This window comes from Rhinolophus sinicus, chromosome 2 (assembly GCF_057876585.1).
Source record: "Rhinolophus sinicus isolate RSI-liver-muscle chromosome 2, RSI-T2T, whole genome shotgun sequence".
NCBI classification, from domain to species: domain Eukaryota; kingdom Metazoa; phylum Chordata; class Mammalia; order Chiroptera; family Rhinolophidae; genus Rhinolophus; species Rhinolophus sinicus.
The window spans coordinates 44,744,650-44,759,698 of NC_142502.1; the positions used below are offsets into that span (position 1 = coordinate 44,744,650).

The 15,049-nt window shown below is 38.6% G+C and overlaps 1 protein-coding gene and 1 long non-coding RNA gene across 3 annotated transcripts in view; one reads left to right on the plus strand and one right to left on the minus strand.

Moving 5' to 3' along the window:
- The window catches only part of LOC141571695 (uncharacterized), a 62,223-nt gene that overhangs the window by 9,583 nt on the left and 37,591 nt on the right, over window positions 1-15,049 (plus strand). The gene's annotated exons all lie outside the window — the stretch shown is intronic.
- SLC16A10 (solute carrier family 16 member 10) overlaps window positions 3,535-15,049 on the minus strand; it is a 102,298-nt gene continuing 90,783 nt past the window's right edge. Inside the window, exons 5-7 of one of the 2 annotated variants that reach the window (XR_012496715.2) lie at window positions 14,142-14,370; window positions 11,262-11,745; window positions 3,535-11,053 (exon numbers count right to left, since the gene is read on the minus strand). Coding sequence is in view for 1 of the 2 variants with exons in the window: in XM_019734949.3 (XP_019590508.3) it covers window positions 11,468-11,745; window positions 14,142-14,370 (507 nt within the window). In the remaining variant the exon portion in view is untranslated. Of the gene's footprint in view, window positions 11,746-14,141; window positions 14,371-15,049 lie in introns of both variants that reach the window. The other variant, XM_019734949.3, reaches the window with a different exon arrangement.

Sequence of the window (15,049 nt, forward strand, 5' to 3'; positions counted from 1 at the left end):
TGGATGATGGGATGATGGTTGCTTTTTATTTCTTGGTGGTTAATGTCTCAAGACAAGCTTTTCTCTCTTTGTAAAATTAGAAGATGTAGGATTTCCAATAGTGTCCCCTTTAGCTTCATGATACTAGCATTATATTTTAAATTTAAAATATATACAGGGGCTTCTCTTTAGTCAAATATCTGTCATTTGATCCCCTGCTGTTACAAGGTTGGATGTGGAGGTATACTCATTGCTACTGAAATGTCGATGCTTCTAGGCCCTCAGTGGACAGAGCTAGGAAATGTATGTGTGAACACACCTACATATATATGTCTGTATATTCACACCACATTTTCCAATTCAGTCCATCACCATAGTGTTTATTTTAGCTTTACACCTTCCCTATATGTACCTCCCTAATCCAGTAGTGGACACTTGTTCCCATTACCTTCAGTATAGTTCTCTGTTCAAGCCCCAGGTATGGAATGAATCTCCTGACTCTGTGACCCTCTCCTCAGCCCTGGAGCAGCCATGCGAGCCAAGTGCGCCCCAGTCCTGACCTTGCTACTGGACTCGCTCCAGCTGCACTGGCTAATTAAGTTCCCTAGAGAAGTGTTCCCCAGATAGAGAAAGTCCATATTGCTAATGCTGACAAGTTTGGGAACCATTCATTTAGTCAACAAATAATTATTGACCACCTACTCTATGTCAGGCACTTTTCTAAGTGTTAGAGATAAAACGATAGAAAAAAAAGCTTACCTTTGTGAACTTACAGTCTAGTGAGGAAGCCACACAGTAAACAGGATAACTGAAATATATCATATGCCAGTGATAACTGCTAGCTAAGGAGAAAAAAATTAAGGTGGGAAGGGGGATATGAAGCATTAACAGGATTAAATTTTAAACGTTAGGGAAGGGGTCGCAGAGAAAGCGGCTTTTGCGTAAAGCCCTAAAGGATGGAAGAGAGCAATCCCGGTGGAGAGCTGGGGAAGAGTAGCCCAGGAAAGGACAGCTGTGCCAGGATGAAATGAAAGAAGGCAGAGTGGGTCAGGAAGAGAGTAGGCGGTACAGCCAGAGACGCAACAGGTGCCAGGACGTGTGAAGTTGGCTGGTCACAACGAGGACTTTTTTTTGGGGGGTGGCAGGGGGGCACAGGAAGATTCTGAGCAGAGGACTGATCTCATCTGACACGTTTTGACAGGATCCTGCTGGCTGTTCTGTCAAGAATAGATGGAGGGGAAGAAGGGCAGAGAACAAAGAGATCCGGATGGCTTGGCTGGGGGGAGGGGAGTGGGGAGAGATCCTGATATAATTCGGAAGCAGGGCCGGCAGGATTTGCGGGCAGACTGGAAGTGGCTGTGAGAGAAGAAGAGGGGTTAAGGGTAACTCCAAGGTTTGGGATCCGTACAGCCAGAAGAGGAGGTCGCCATTAACTGACATGAGGAGAGCTGCAAAGGATGCCCATTTAGGAGGGACTGTCAGGAGGTCAGTTTTAGGGGTGTTAAGCTGAGAGATTGTTTTCAGTCATCCAGTTAGAGGTGTTAGATACAGGGGTCTGGCGTTTAAGGGAGAGGAACGTGCTCCATCAGCATCTAGGATGTAATTCAAGTCATGAGATAGGATGAGATCACAGAGGGAGTGAGTGCTGATGACTAGAGAAGGGGTTCAAAAACTAAGCCCTGATGTACTCCCAATAGTTAAAGGTTAGGAGGTGGGCAGGACCCAGCAAAGCAGACTGAGAGGCAGCGGCTTGAAGGAATGGAGGAAAATCAGGCAGGTGTGTGGGGAGCCAGACTCAGAAAATCAGGAACTGATTCGCTGTCCCCAGTGCTGGTCATTCACCTGAGGACTGGAGGAGCACGGGGATTAGCAATGTGGGGTCAGTGGTGACCTGGGAAGGACAGTTTCAGTGGAGCAGACTCGAGAGAGAATGGGAGCAGATAAAATAGGAGAGAGTAAGTAGAAATTTAAGATTTTTTTTTCTTTTTCAAATGGATGGAAGGAAATGAGGCAGTAGCTGCAAGGGACATGTGGGTTTAAAAGAGGCCTTTCTCCCCCCCCCCCCCGCCCCCCCACTGCCTCTCAAAATGGGAGGAGTGATAGCGTGTATAGAGGCTGATAGGAATGATCCAATAGAGAGGGAAAAATTGATGATGCGAGAGAAGACAGTCGAGGAAGCTGGAAGTGTTTAATTGGGGTGGGGGAGGTGATGCAGGAGCTACTAGTGAGCTGAATAGTCAGAGAGCTGATCAGAGTTTTGTAGATCACAGAGTTAAGGGTTAGGGACCAAAGTAAAGACTGAAGAGACCTGATCAATGAAGACAGACTGGGCATTGGGAGGGAATGGAGGCGTCAATGGGAGGTGGTCTCCAAGTTGAAGAGCAAACCCAATGGACGTGAGGAGCAGGGAATAAAGTGATAGGAAGCTGTGCTAAGCGAGAGGGGTGTTAGTATCTCAGATTTCAAAGACGAAGCCATTTCCAGAGATGACAAGGTTCCAAGTGTCGCTGTTCAGTGTGAGTGGAAAGAAAGTTGCTCCACATGGACCCAAAGCCATTTGCTGGAGTAACTAACTGATGGATGTGTGGGAGTGACCAGGGAGGCAAAGGGTGGGCGAGCTGTATGGGGGGAGCGTGGGAGGCCGCGGGCCCAGCTGGGGAGGTCGTGAGCCTCCTGTCCCTGGGAGGAGTCAAGAGGGCACTGGCAACACTGGAGTTGAGGATCTAAAAGAAGAACTCTTGGACTGAAAGTTTTAGGTTCCTCTGTAGGAGACTATGAGGCGAGAACTTTAAACCCTAAAAGTCTGATACTTACGATAATTGAGTTATGCCTCTAGAAAAATTAGGTTTTCTGATTAGAATTCTTCTAATTTTTTCCATAAAAATTACTTTTTCAGGAGAATGAATTTTGTCTTGCTCATGATCAGTAACAATCTGTCAGATCCATTCTTTCCTGGTTTTTTCAAAAGCCCTCCAGTGGCCTGTACATTCAGGCACCCACGTGCAGGCATGTAAATAATTATTGGATTAGATGATATATGATAAATTCTTGAGTTTAATAGAAAAAAATCTCTTTAGCACCCTTAAACATAAACAATGATTTGCTCTGTAGTCAGGGCTCATCAAACAATAACCACCCTCCAACTGTGGGTAACGCATAATAACGCAGTGCTTTGTACAATTCCAGCCTGGTTCTTGATCATCTCCTGAAATTGTCCATGAGTAGGTCACCAAGTACCCGCTGAATTTAATAAGTATAATCAGTGTAAGTAAAAGAAACAGTAGTGTAAGTCAACTACAACAACAAAGAAAAGAGTGTCAAACAGAAATAGATTTTGGACTATCCAGTGCTTGTGGGTCATTTCTATCCCTGTTCTTTGTTTCAGAAACATATTAATGTGTAACAGTACCCAAACACACTTGGAGTACATATATGCCGCTTAGAAAGCACACAGCTTATTTCTTTTACTCAACACAGACTGTTTTCCTTAACTTTAGTAACTTTTTCTTCCCCCCTTCTCCCCAGGAATTCTATAAATACAATCACAAAGCCATATAGGAATTTGCTAAAATGCTTTTATTGTATTTACCGAGAATATCACATTGTTCCACATAAAATGATCTTATCCTCCCAATGATTACACAGCTCTTTTGGGTATCTATATTAAATTTCACATTATAAAAATCAATTATAAATTATACCCTTTAAAAAGAAACATAAAAATTTTGAAAGGCACATACTAAAATACTGCATACTGATCAAATCCAGCATAATCATTTCACATGGAGATCTATATTTAAACAACTCTTGTGCCAAAAATGGCATCCCGGGGAGGTAGAGAAGCAGCGTGACACTGCGGTGGGCAGCGTGCTCGTGGAATAATTTGGTTTTCATGTCCAAGATAAAGCATGTTTTTCTAACTTTGAAAATATGCAAAATAATTTAAATATTATTTTTCAGATAAACATTAAAATAAGTTGGCATGAAAAAGGTCATATTATACTAGGAGCTACTTAAAATACCCAAGCTCTCTCTTAATAATACTGCAGGGTTCAGTCTGTGATAGCGGTAACGCTCAGGCTAAAATAGACGTTAGGAGAACAAACTGACAAAAGGCAAATTTATCAAGCATTGTGCAATGCCTGTCCAGTCTTACATTTCTCAAACCACACTATAGTAACAGTTACATCAGAAGTTATTCTTAAAGGGATATTTAATCTCACCCTACTGTAACTGCTGATTAACAAGCCCCCCATTCTCCCTCCCACGTTAACCATGTTAACAGTAGAAAAGAATTATCAATCGGTTAACAGAGAATCCAGGAGTAGATTCTGAATGTATAGTCTGATAGCGTATATCATTTTCCTAATGTATATTTACAAAATCATCAGAAAATAGAGTTAAGGCAAAGTCTATAAAGACAGCAGGGTTAAATAAAAGCGTGTGGTCCCCTCTTCATCTGAATCCTACTTACAGGTACATGGGGACTCAGAAACCCACATGGAATTTTGGGTGGCATTTCAGGTGAGTGTCACACAACCACAACCACAAAGCTGGGAGCCCTCCATAAATCACAAGTCTGAGATTGGCCAACACTGACCTAGACACAGTCCTTACTAATTTAAATCTTTCTGTTAAATCTGAAAGATAAACGATGATATTTTCAGTGTGAATTTTTTTTTTAAAGTACGTAACTCATTATCCAGGTTTTAAAATTGATGACTCCCAGAACTCCAATTTCAGCCTGAAAAATAGTTTACAATATCTGCTTAAATAAGCACAACAGAAAGCAATTTGTGCATCTATAACTATATAATAAAATATATATAATTTTTTGTCACATACCCTCAGACTTACAGAATACTTGGAATAGCTAACGTCGTGCTAGAAACATTGACCAGGGACTTTTTCTTTACAGTTTACCTTGGGGGCTCTGTTTATCATGAAGTTTTCATTTGGTGATCATTTTCTTGTGAGTATACTCTAAAGCCTTATATGTTAACAAAAATTACATACCTCTAAGTAATATTTGAACTCAATAATTGCTTTGTATGTGAGGTTTTTCCCCTTACATACATATACAAAATGCAACATACATAATACTGCTGGGTCTATACATTTCCTATTGTGTTATATATACTTAAAAGAAAAAAATAATTTTGAAGGGAACATGAAATTTAGCACCAATCTTGATCTAATCTTTCTTTGGTAGGAAACAAGTCACCAAATACACAGTCTGCTCGTTCAGAGCCTTGGGTCAAAGTACAGCACCTTGCTAACAAGCCCTCTATCCCTGAATTAATATTCCAGTATAGGCTGAATTATAAAAGACACATTTACCCATTACTTTCTAGCATATTAGAACATACTATAAAAGACTACATTTAGGGAAGATCACAGTAGAAAAGGTTTGTGTTTATACACATTTAAAATATTTTTAAAGTCCACTCTTCTGATAAAACTAAAAAGTATTATCTGGTAAAGAATAAAAGTCATACATATCAGAGTCTCCAAAATAATATCACATATGATTTGATTTCTAAAAGTTATAGATAGTTCCTATCCCTTACATGCTTAGTGACACTCAACTCCAAAATACTCTTCTTACAGCACTCATATTGAAAGGCTAAAAATATCTTTATAGATTGGGAACTTGTGGGTTGACTCCTGTACTGTTGCCACACTTAACAACAGCCTTTTCAAAAACTCCAGGGAGACAGAAAACCCATTACCACTAGGAAAGGGAAGCCTCTCCCAGGAGTTCCACATGTAAGCTGTAAGGTTAAGGCACAAGCATACCATCTCTTGTCAGTGGTCCTCCATCTTCTTGCCAAAGACAACAAATGAAAACAAGACCTCATCGTCAAGCTGCCAGTATAATTTGAAAAGCCACTGGTAAAGCATTTTAGTAAGTGTTCATTTTTATGCACGGATTATACATTTCTTCAGGGGTTTTTTTTTTCCTTTTTTGAGATTATCCACAGGGCACATAAGTTAATATTTCTCTTTTGTTCTTTTTTATCCATTTACCAGAACAAAGCACTTCAGCACTTCTACTGATATTCTGACCCCTTAACAACTTGCATTCCCTCGCCTTTTAATCCCCAAAGCGCCATTAGCTTCCTTCTGATTAGACAAGAGTTGATTAAGCAAGGCTTTTAGTTGGACACTGAAAGCTGAGGTAGGTGGACTGTCATGATCAAGTACTTAGAAAGGTTTTATTTCATTCCCAATGTCTTTCCAACATACTAGTAAAACATTAAAGTCTATTGTGTCCTAAATGAGGTAGCCTCCTATGTTATATCTGTCAAGAAAATAGTACCATGGGGGATTTCTGTGAATATACAAAGGTCAAGATTATCCATGTTGACTATTTAAAAATTGATAATTTTAAAAAGGACAAACAAAGTAATATATGTCCCAAATTGCAAGGTTTCTTTGAGTGATTCAAGATGTGGCAATGAATTGTTTCATGGGTCTTTATTGTTTCAGAAATCATCTGATAAAGTCCACGTTTAGGATAGTTCAACAATTGTGATTCTAAGTTATATGCAGGTTTCACATTTAGTTACAGGCATTTGGCCCTTTATTCTTGAGAACTGTAACCTATCACTCTGTTTTATATGGATAAAACAAAGCACTAGCCTCTACCCACAAATAAACAATAAACGTGGCTGTGGCTGTGAGCTGATTTTGAGCCCAGGAGCTGCCTGATGCTGCTCCAGCCTTACGGTTCCCTGAACCATTCTCAGACTTCTCTCTGGAGGGTCTTTTTATTTCCCTTCCACTAAATCATCAACACAAGTCAGCGAGTATAATCTGAGCAGCACTCATGATTGTCAGGAAAGTAGCACGCCTTCCTTCTGTAGTGTGTTCTCCTTCCACTTCACCATGATGAATGGCAAATTGGTTTTTGTTTTGATTACAAGGCAAAAAGTTTGTGTTTTTAAGAGTTAAACTGTTATCGATGATGCATGTTTCTATTCTCCAAGACACCACTTGTCTTTCAAATTAAAAAATAACATAGATGCAAGAAGAAAGTAATAAAGTTTAACTTCCTCCTACTTTTGACACATTGGAAAAAAGCAACAATCTAACCTAATATAGAAATTGCTCCTTATGGTTTAATGCCAGCAATGATGACGTTTTCAGTGTTCAAAATTTCCTAAAGAGTTTAAATAAGTTTTACATATTTATTTAAATTGCTTCCATATATAAAAATTGGAGCTAATTAGCTTATCCTTTCCACTTGTACCTCTGGACCAGGGGTGTCCAAACTTTTTTCAATGTTTTTTACCAAGGGCCATATGCGGTAAAATACACAAACAGCTGGGCCACTCACTCGAGGTGAAGTACGTATTGCCTCCTCTGGTTTATTTAAGTAAACTAAACATATTTTTGGAATTTGCTGCAGGCCAATTAACAATGGATTGTGGGCCGCAGTTGGCCCGCAGGCCGCAGTTTGGACACCCCTGCTCTAGACTCACCATGAAGTGCGACCCAGCCTAAGGCCGGTTCTTAGGTGCTGCATCCAAGAGGCCCGCTACATTCCATGCCATCCTCCATGATGTGCTCTCAGGACTAAGATTTGGCAAAACTTTAAAGGAATAGGAAAATCAAAGTAAGAAAATTACGCTCCGAAAATATTTATGCTGAGAACTTGACAGTTTTTTCTCTCAAAGCATTTACCTCAAAACATTTAAAGTTTTATATGTTAGCACAAAAGACCCAATTATATGAAACTTAGGACTTCCCTTCCAAATTTTCAGCATATAATTAAAAAAACTTTCTCAATATAGACCATTGGAACTCGAAGTTGAAGGCTGAGAACAAACCATTCTCCAAGATACACGAAAGTGGATGGGGTTCTATCCTCTGAAACTATAACGACCAGTGAGCAGGACAGCTGGACAGCCCTTAGAACTATGCGAGGATGTTAATTGGACTCTCCAGCAGGTTTTCGAAGGATAGGGGGAATTAAAGAGAAATAGAATGGTAAGGATAAACATAATATGAAAAGAGTAAATATACATGTTTACTTTCCAACTAAGTGTACATTTACTTTAAAAGTATAAGAAGCAGTTGAAGCTAATAGCATTAAAGGTGTCTCCATACTTGGGCAGAGCCCATGTGATCATCTGCAAATATGTATAAACAGATAATACATGGAGCATGAAATGTAAATGAGGTCGTTTCTATTTATGAATAGAATTGGAAACAATGCAATCACTATGCAATTTCCAGTGGAAATTACAAGTCTTGTAGTAGGGCTATAGACTAAGCATTGCAACTGTGATCAAAGAGATTTATAAATTTTGAATAAAATATCAATAATCTGGGTGGTTTATTACTGAAATGGATGGATCCCAATAATAACCACTGCAGTGACATGTAACCAAAGTGTTTCTGGAAGACCACTGAACACCAGTTACAAGTGTATCTGATCCAGAGTTTCTAGGAGGAATACTAATTGTTCCCTTCTTATGTTATTGTTGGCCTCGGATACCACAACCTTTTGAATGTGAGAATTTGCTAAGTCTTATCAGAATTAGGATAATGAAACAGAATACAGAGATCCGACCCTATTCTTTTCCTCGCAAGAAAGTATCTGGATTAAACAAACAAAATTTAGGCCTATCAGATCACTTTATGGCAAAGTAACACTCTGTTCAGAAATTAAAAAGGATTTACTTTGAGGAAAATAAAATATTTTATTGGTCTGTAATATTTCTTGGTCTGCAACACATCTTGATGGATATTAGTATTTTTCATTTTCTTAGTTTGTAGATCTTTTAGAACTTTAGGCTTACAGAACTTTTGTATCAAACATATTACTAAATATGCGTTTTATGGAACTTAATATTGTACCTTTTATAGTTTTTCTTTTTAATTTTATATTACAGCACAGTATTCTTCATAAGAGTCTCCTACAGTGGAGCTTTTTTGATGTTATAGACCCTATTTGATTCATTCCATTAGACTGAAAACGACATATTTGCAATATATTGTGTAATATTATGAGATCTAAGTTTTATTATAAATACTTAAGTCATGTTGCTCTTTTAATATGGAAACTCACAAAGCAAGATCAAATCTTTGAGTTTCAGATTATTACCTTTTTCCCCCTAAAATCGACCAAATTTTGAAAGGGAAGACACTTTGGAGGTCTTTACAGAGTAAGCATTCTATTTCAGAATTACTCGTTCTGTAAAATTGGGGGAGGGGGTAGTCTTAGGAGTCTGCTAAAACTGTAAAAAAAAATGTTATAATGGCAGGTTTGATGATTGGTCTTAGTTGTATGTTTTTGCTGATCTCAAAAGCACTGATAATAACCAGGAAATAATGTTTTTATAACTTGGCAAGAATAAATGAAGAACCTAATAATGTATTACATTATCATTTCTAAGTCATTTTCTAAAAGTTTAAAATAAGAACATGAAAGGGCAGTGTGGTCAAATGTAGGGGGTGTTTTGTTTTGTTTTTTTTATTGACCCTTCCAAAAAAACAAATTACCTAAGTCTCCTCAGTATGAAATATGGAAGTATTGGAAGTAGTAAGTTGCAACTGTGCGTATGACATAGTAAATTGCTGAATGTCTTCACAATCAAAATTATTTAAATCCTATTAAAAATAGATTCCACATTTAGTGTTCCCACTTTGAACTTTCAAGGTTGCAGATAAGAAAGCTGATACTGAAAGGAAAAGTTACTGGGTTTTCTAGCTGTTTAACTAACAGCCTCACTTCCCTCCAGTCCCCTGCGAGCCACTCCTCACCCCCTAGCAACTATAAATCCATATGCTTTCCAGGTATCTCCATCCTTAGCTAGAGACGAGGAATGGACGGACTTTGCCTTTCGGAAACAACAGAAGCTGAGAAGTAAAGTAGGGAGATAACACACTAACTTTCTTTCCTTAAGGAGAATTTAGAAACAGATGGATCTTGGAGGTGCTTTAGAAAAGGACATTTTCCCCAGGTGAACAAGATACATTTGAAATATTTAAGATTTAAATATACTTCACATCCCTATTTAAGATTTAAATATATTTAATATTTAAATATACTTCACATATTATTAACTATTTAAGACCTAAATAAGAAACAAAAATGTACTAAAGTATAATTTCAGGGATGAGGAAAGTGTTCCTATTTTTTGTACATGAGTATGGGTCATGACATGACTTTGGTTTTAATTTTAGGTATTTAAAACTCTAATGGCTTTCTTACAATTGTCTATGGATAGACAGAAAAAATACTGGGAATGTTATGGGGGCACACTAGGATAAAAACATATGAATGCAATTTCCTGCCAGAAAGTTTTGGAAATGTAGGAGTTGTTTCTCTTTATAAATATTATTAACCTTTCACGACCCAGTAATTTCATAAACCAATTTGAGCAACTGTTTCTATTAGAAATAGATATTATTATCACAAACAAAATTTTTTCCCCCCGTTTATGCCTGAAACTACAACTTGATACATGCTCAATAAGACTAGTTTGAATACCAGGTCCCAGTGCAAACAAATTCAGTAGTTAGAAAAATTGTGTGTTAAAATTGCTAGAATATCTTTCATTCATTCTATTTTACTTCATTGTTAGAATTTGGCTACTTGAGCAAAATGCACTGCAAACCCAAAAGGAACACACGTAAATGGAAGAAAAGCCTGATTTTTGAACTGCTCTGCCCTTACGAACAGCATCCTTCTCATCGCATGTATTCATTCTGAATACACTGTTAACATCTGCTCCAAGAAGGGCCCTGACACTAGAGCAAGTGCGAACAACTGAATTTCATAGCTTGTTTAACAGCAAGCAAGCAACTTGAACATAAACTTGAGGTGTAGCTGGATCTCACATTATCTAGAATTGAGACTTAAATTTTATAACAAGTTTCCAAATAGCAGAAGACATTAAAATACAGATACCAGAATTAAAAACAAGCACGTAAGACAACAAACAATATTTCCAGTCCTAATCAAACTGCAAACCTTTCAGTACAGCTTGAGGTATTTTTAAATATTTGTAGAAGCTGAATAGCATTCACAGTTTCCAAAGGTACTTTTTACTGAAATACCCTGTTTCCACGAAAATAAGACCTAGCAGACAATCAGCTCTAATGCGTCTTTTGGAGTAAAAATTAATATAATACCCAGTCTTATTTTACTATAAGACCCTATCTTATATAATATAATATAAGATCAGGTCTTATATTAATTTTTGCTCCAAAAGACCCATTAGAGCTGATTGTCCAGCTAGGTCTTATTTTCTGGGAAACACAGTAGCTTCAAATTCTCACAATATTTGACTTTCAGACATGTTTTCATGTACCAGTCTCTGCCCTCAGACTCATGGAAATATCAGACAGCTATTAAGTGGCAGAAAATGGTTCTTGTGTAATAAGTGTTCTATTTCCCAATTATTGTGCTATTGTTTTTAGGATGTGATTAAAAAAATAAGAAATTTGCAATTCATATAAAAGGAAAATTTGCTTAAACTTCTGAAGGCAAGTCCAGTCTGGTGGAGGTATGTTGGACATTAAAAGAAGACTCAGATTCTTTCTTAAAGATTTCAGGTGAGTTTGACAGCAAAGAGTTCTGGTTCTCCAGCATTTTCTCTGTCTTTTCTCCTCCAGTGGTTTTATTGACCTCTCTTTGCTTCTTACTATGGATCCATGGGATGAAACAAAGGACAGCACCTCCAATAAGGGGAGGGACTCCGGCGAGGTAGAATGACACATCGTAGGAGCCCAGCTTTTCACGAAGTAACCCTGGGAAGGGAAAGAACTGTCACCAAGAGAGAACAAGTGTGGCTCTTAGGGGTCTCAAATCAGTCACAGTGATGACCTAGTCCCAATCTGGTAACTTCATAGCGCTAGTTCAAACATCTCAGACTATAAGACATTTTTTAGGAAATGTGTCTAAAATACAAACCTTTTCTGATACGAGGAAGGAAAAGCTCTCATATCTGTAATCTTGTCACAGACTACAGGCCACTGGGTTTTCAGACCAAGATATTACCTGGAGAAAATACTGCAGCCAAGCTCTGGCTTCCTCAAAACCCTTCAGGAGCCATCTGGGGCATCCCGACACAGAGGTGGACAGACCACCAAACGGAAGCTTCTCGTACACACTTACCTCAACATGTCTACATTTCAAAGCTTTCTTGGGTATATTTTTAATAAAATAATGTGAAACTATTTAAAATCATAATTCAAAATCATGAAACATTGTAATTCTTAAGTTAGGAAGAAAACAGTTGTTAAATACATTTTGGAAAGATACTCATGTTTGTCAGCACACGAGAGGAAAATACGAGCATCTGTGTGGCACTCTAATAGATCTCGGGCTCTGCTTCTGAACCCGTTACTTGGAGTACTCCTTATATCTAATTTCTCTAACAAAATCCAAATTTTCATAGTTACCGTAGTGTTTTTAAACTTTTGTAACTTTTCCTGTACAACCTCAGTGATCTGAACTGTCCTGGGAGCAGGCCGTGCTGAACATGTGACTGGCGAGGATTTGCCCAGTTAACATGTTGCGTACGGATCACGAGAATCTTCATGAGGGATTTAAACCCCGCCGTACGCAACGTGTTAAGTACCAATATGTTACAGAAGGGCACAGTCGTTCTGGATAGAAACCTGCAGTACACAGTGTACCTACCTAAGGAGGTGGTTTTCCTTCCCGCTGGACCAGAATGTCCCACATACACCCAGACCTCTCCTTGTCATGAGCACTAATTACTGGGCTTTAGCTGCAGCGCCCTCAGACCTGCTGCTGAGCCGGGGGCCTTCTGCAGCCAGTGGCTGTGTGGTTCTCCCTGCTTTGCAAGTTTCCTGTTACCTCCTTTATTCTTAGTCTGTTATCAGGTACTTGTAGTGGCAAGTACCACTTCTACTAAAGTGCTGCTCATAATCTATTGTAGACTTGGAAACCCTTGAAACTACGCTTGTGAGGTGTAAAAATAGTATGACTAGTGGGAGAAGGGAAGGGCTGGAGGGCTCTCCTACAAGGAGACTGTGACCTTCAGAACTGAAATTGTATTTGGTCTGTGCAGTAATGACTCTGCTTGCTTGATTCATGACTAGGTTCCCAACTGGCAAAGTTGCCAGATGTGTGTGGTTCTGGGTCTGAGAATGAATTAACACGTTGCGTATGGTGGGGTTTAAATCCCTTGTGAAGATTCTCGTGATCCGTACGCAACGTGTTAAGCTGAACTTTCACTGATGCAGATAACAGTGCATACTTTTAAATTGTATCATAATTTTATCAAATCTTCTTATAATAATGCACACTGGCACCCAAGTAATACTGAACATGAGACATCTTTCTACTATCATTCAGAAGATTTCTAAAGGTGAAATTCACACAACATAGAATTAACCATTTTAGTGGCATTTAGTCCATTCCCAGTGTTGTGTAATCACCACCTCTATGTAGTTCCAAAATATTTTCATCAAACCAGAAGGAAACTCCATACCCAGTAAGTAGTTACGCCTTAATCACCCTTCCCTCCAGCCCCTGACAACCACCACTCTACTGCCCATCTCTATGGATTTACCTATTCTGGATAGTTCACATAAATGGCATCATGCAATATGTGACACTTGGTATTTGCCTCTTAGTGTAATGTTCATCCACCTGGTAGCGTGTCTCAGTAAGTACTTCCTTCCTTTTTATGGCTGAATCCATTGTATGGATAGACCACATTTTGTTTATTCATCTGCTAATAGACATTTGGGTTGTTTCCAATAAATGTTATTTTTCATTAATTATTTCTCGGGAATATGATCTCTTACACAAAGCACACATATTTTGAAATCTTTCAGAATCTTCATCTCTTTTTAAAAAGAAACAGTGTTCCCATTCCTCACACTAAGTGAAATTGAGGAATTGTGAAAGCTTGAGGCCCAGAAGCTTACCGTTCCACATTTTATTAAGTGTTTTAGATATCAATAAGGATAAGAGAGACTCCTCAGCAGACTTTTTCAACATGGCCATCTATAGCTGGTCATATCAATAGAAATATTACAGATAAGGTCCACACAAAAACAAAAGTCCCGTCACTAATAAATTGTAACATATTTACACCTAAGTGAGACCTAGGACCTATAGTAGAAAATACTCTGACTTAATATAATTCCTGGAGAATCACTATATTTACCTGCAATGGGTGGGCCCACAGTCATGGGTACAGACATGAGTCCGAGCAGAAATCCAATTGCTTGGGAGACATCCTGGGCACCGACTAACTCAAAGGCAATGGGGGCCATAATGGAAATGAAGCATCCATCGAAGAGGCCCATAATGAGACAGACGGCGATGAGGGCCCCGAAGACGCTGCACAGGGGAATCATCATGGACATCACACCGATGAAGACGAAGGACAGCACCTAGGACAGACACCACCACGTCAGCGCTGCCGTCAGGAGTGAGCCGTGCGCTCCTGGGCAACTTTCCTCGGGCATTTTAGTGGTTAATGGTTAGTCGCCTCCCAGGCCAGGTCAGCTTGATTTTATACACATAATCCATTTCCATAATCATCTCCCCGGAGTTCCCCTAGCACTTTCTCAATATTTCCAGTAAGGGACAGGAAGAAAGTCATTACTTTTACATACTTACTTTCCCTTCCAGCCTGTAAGCTCTTCGAGGTCAGACTCTGTACGAGTCAGCTTTGGACTAGATATTCATAAGGTTTAAGGATCTTATACCTGGCCAGTGCTCAATAAATATGAGTTCTGTGAATATGAGCTCAAATTCATTCATCAAATATTTGATTTTTAAAATTTTACCTTTGAAATTATACTTTATTGGTATGAGTCCTTTGCAAATTGAAAATACGCCAACAAGATCAGATCTTCACATGGTAGAGTTTCCAGTTTGGGGAATGTGGTGATGTAAGTTTTAGATATTTAAATAATCAATTTAGAATGTGATACCTGCTAATATTCCAGATTTGATGAGCATATTCAGACCAAGTGAGAGAGATTAAAATAAGTAACTATGATTTGATATGTGTTATATAAATATGTACTGAATTCTCATTCTTCACATTCCAATTATATTTTGACT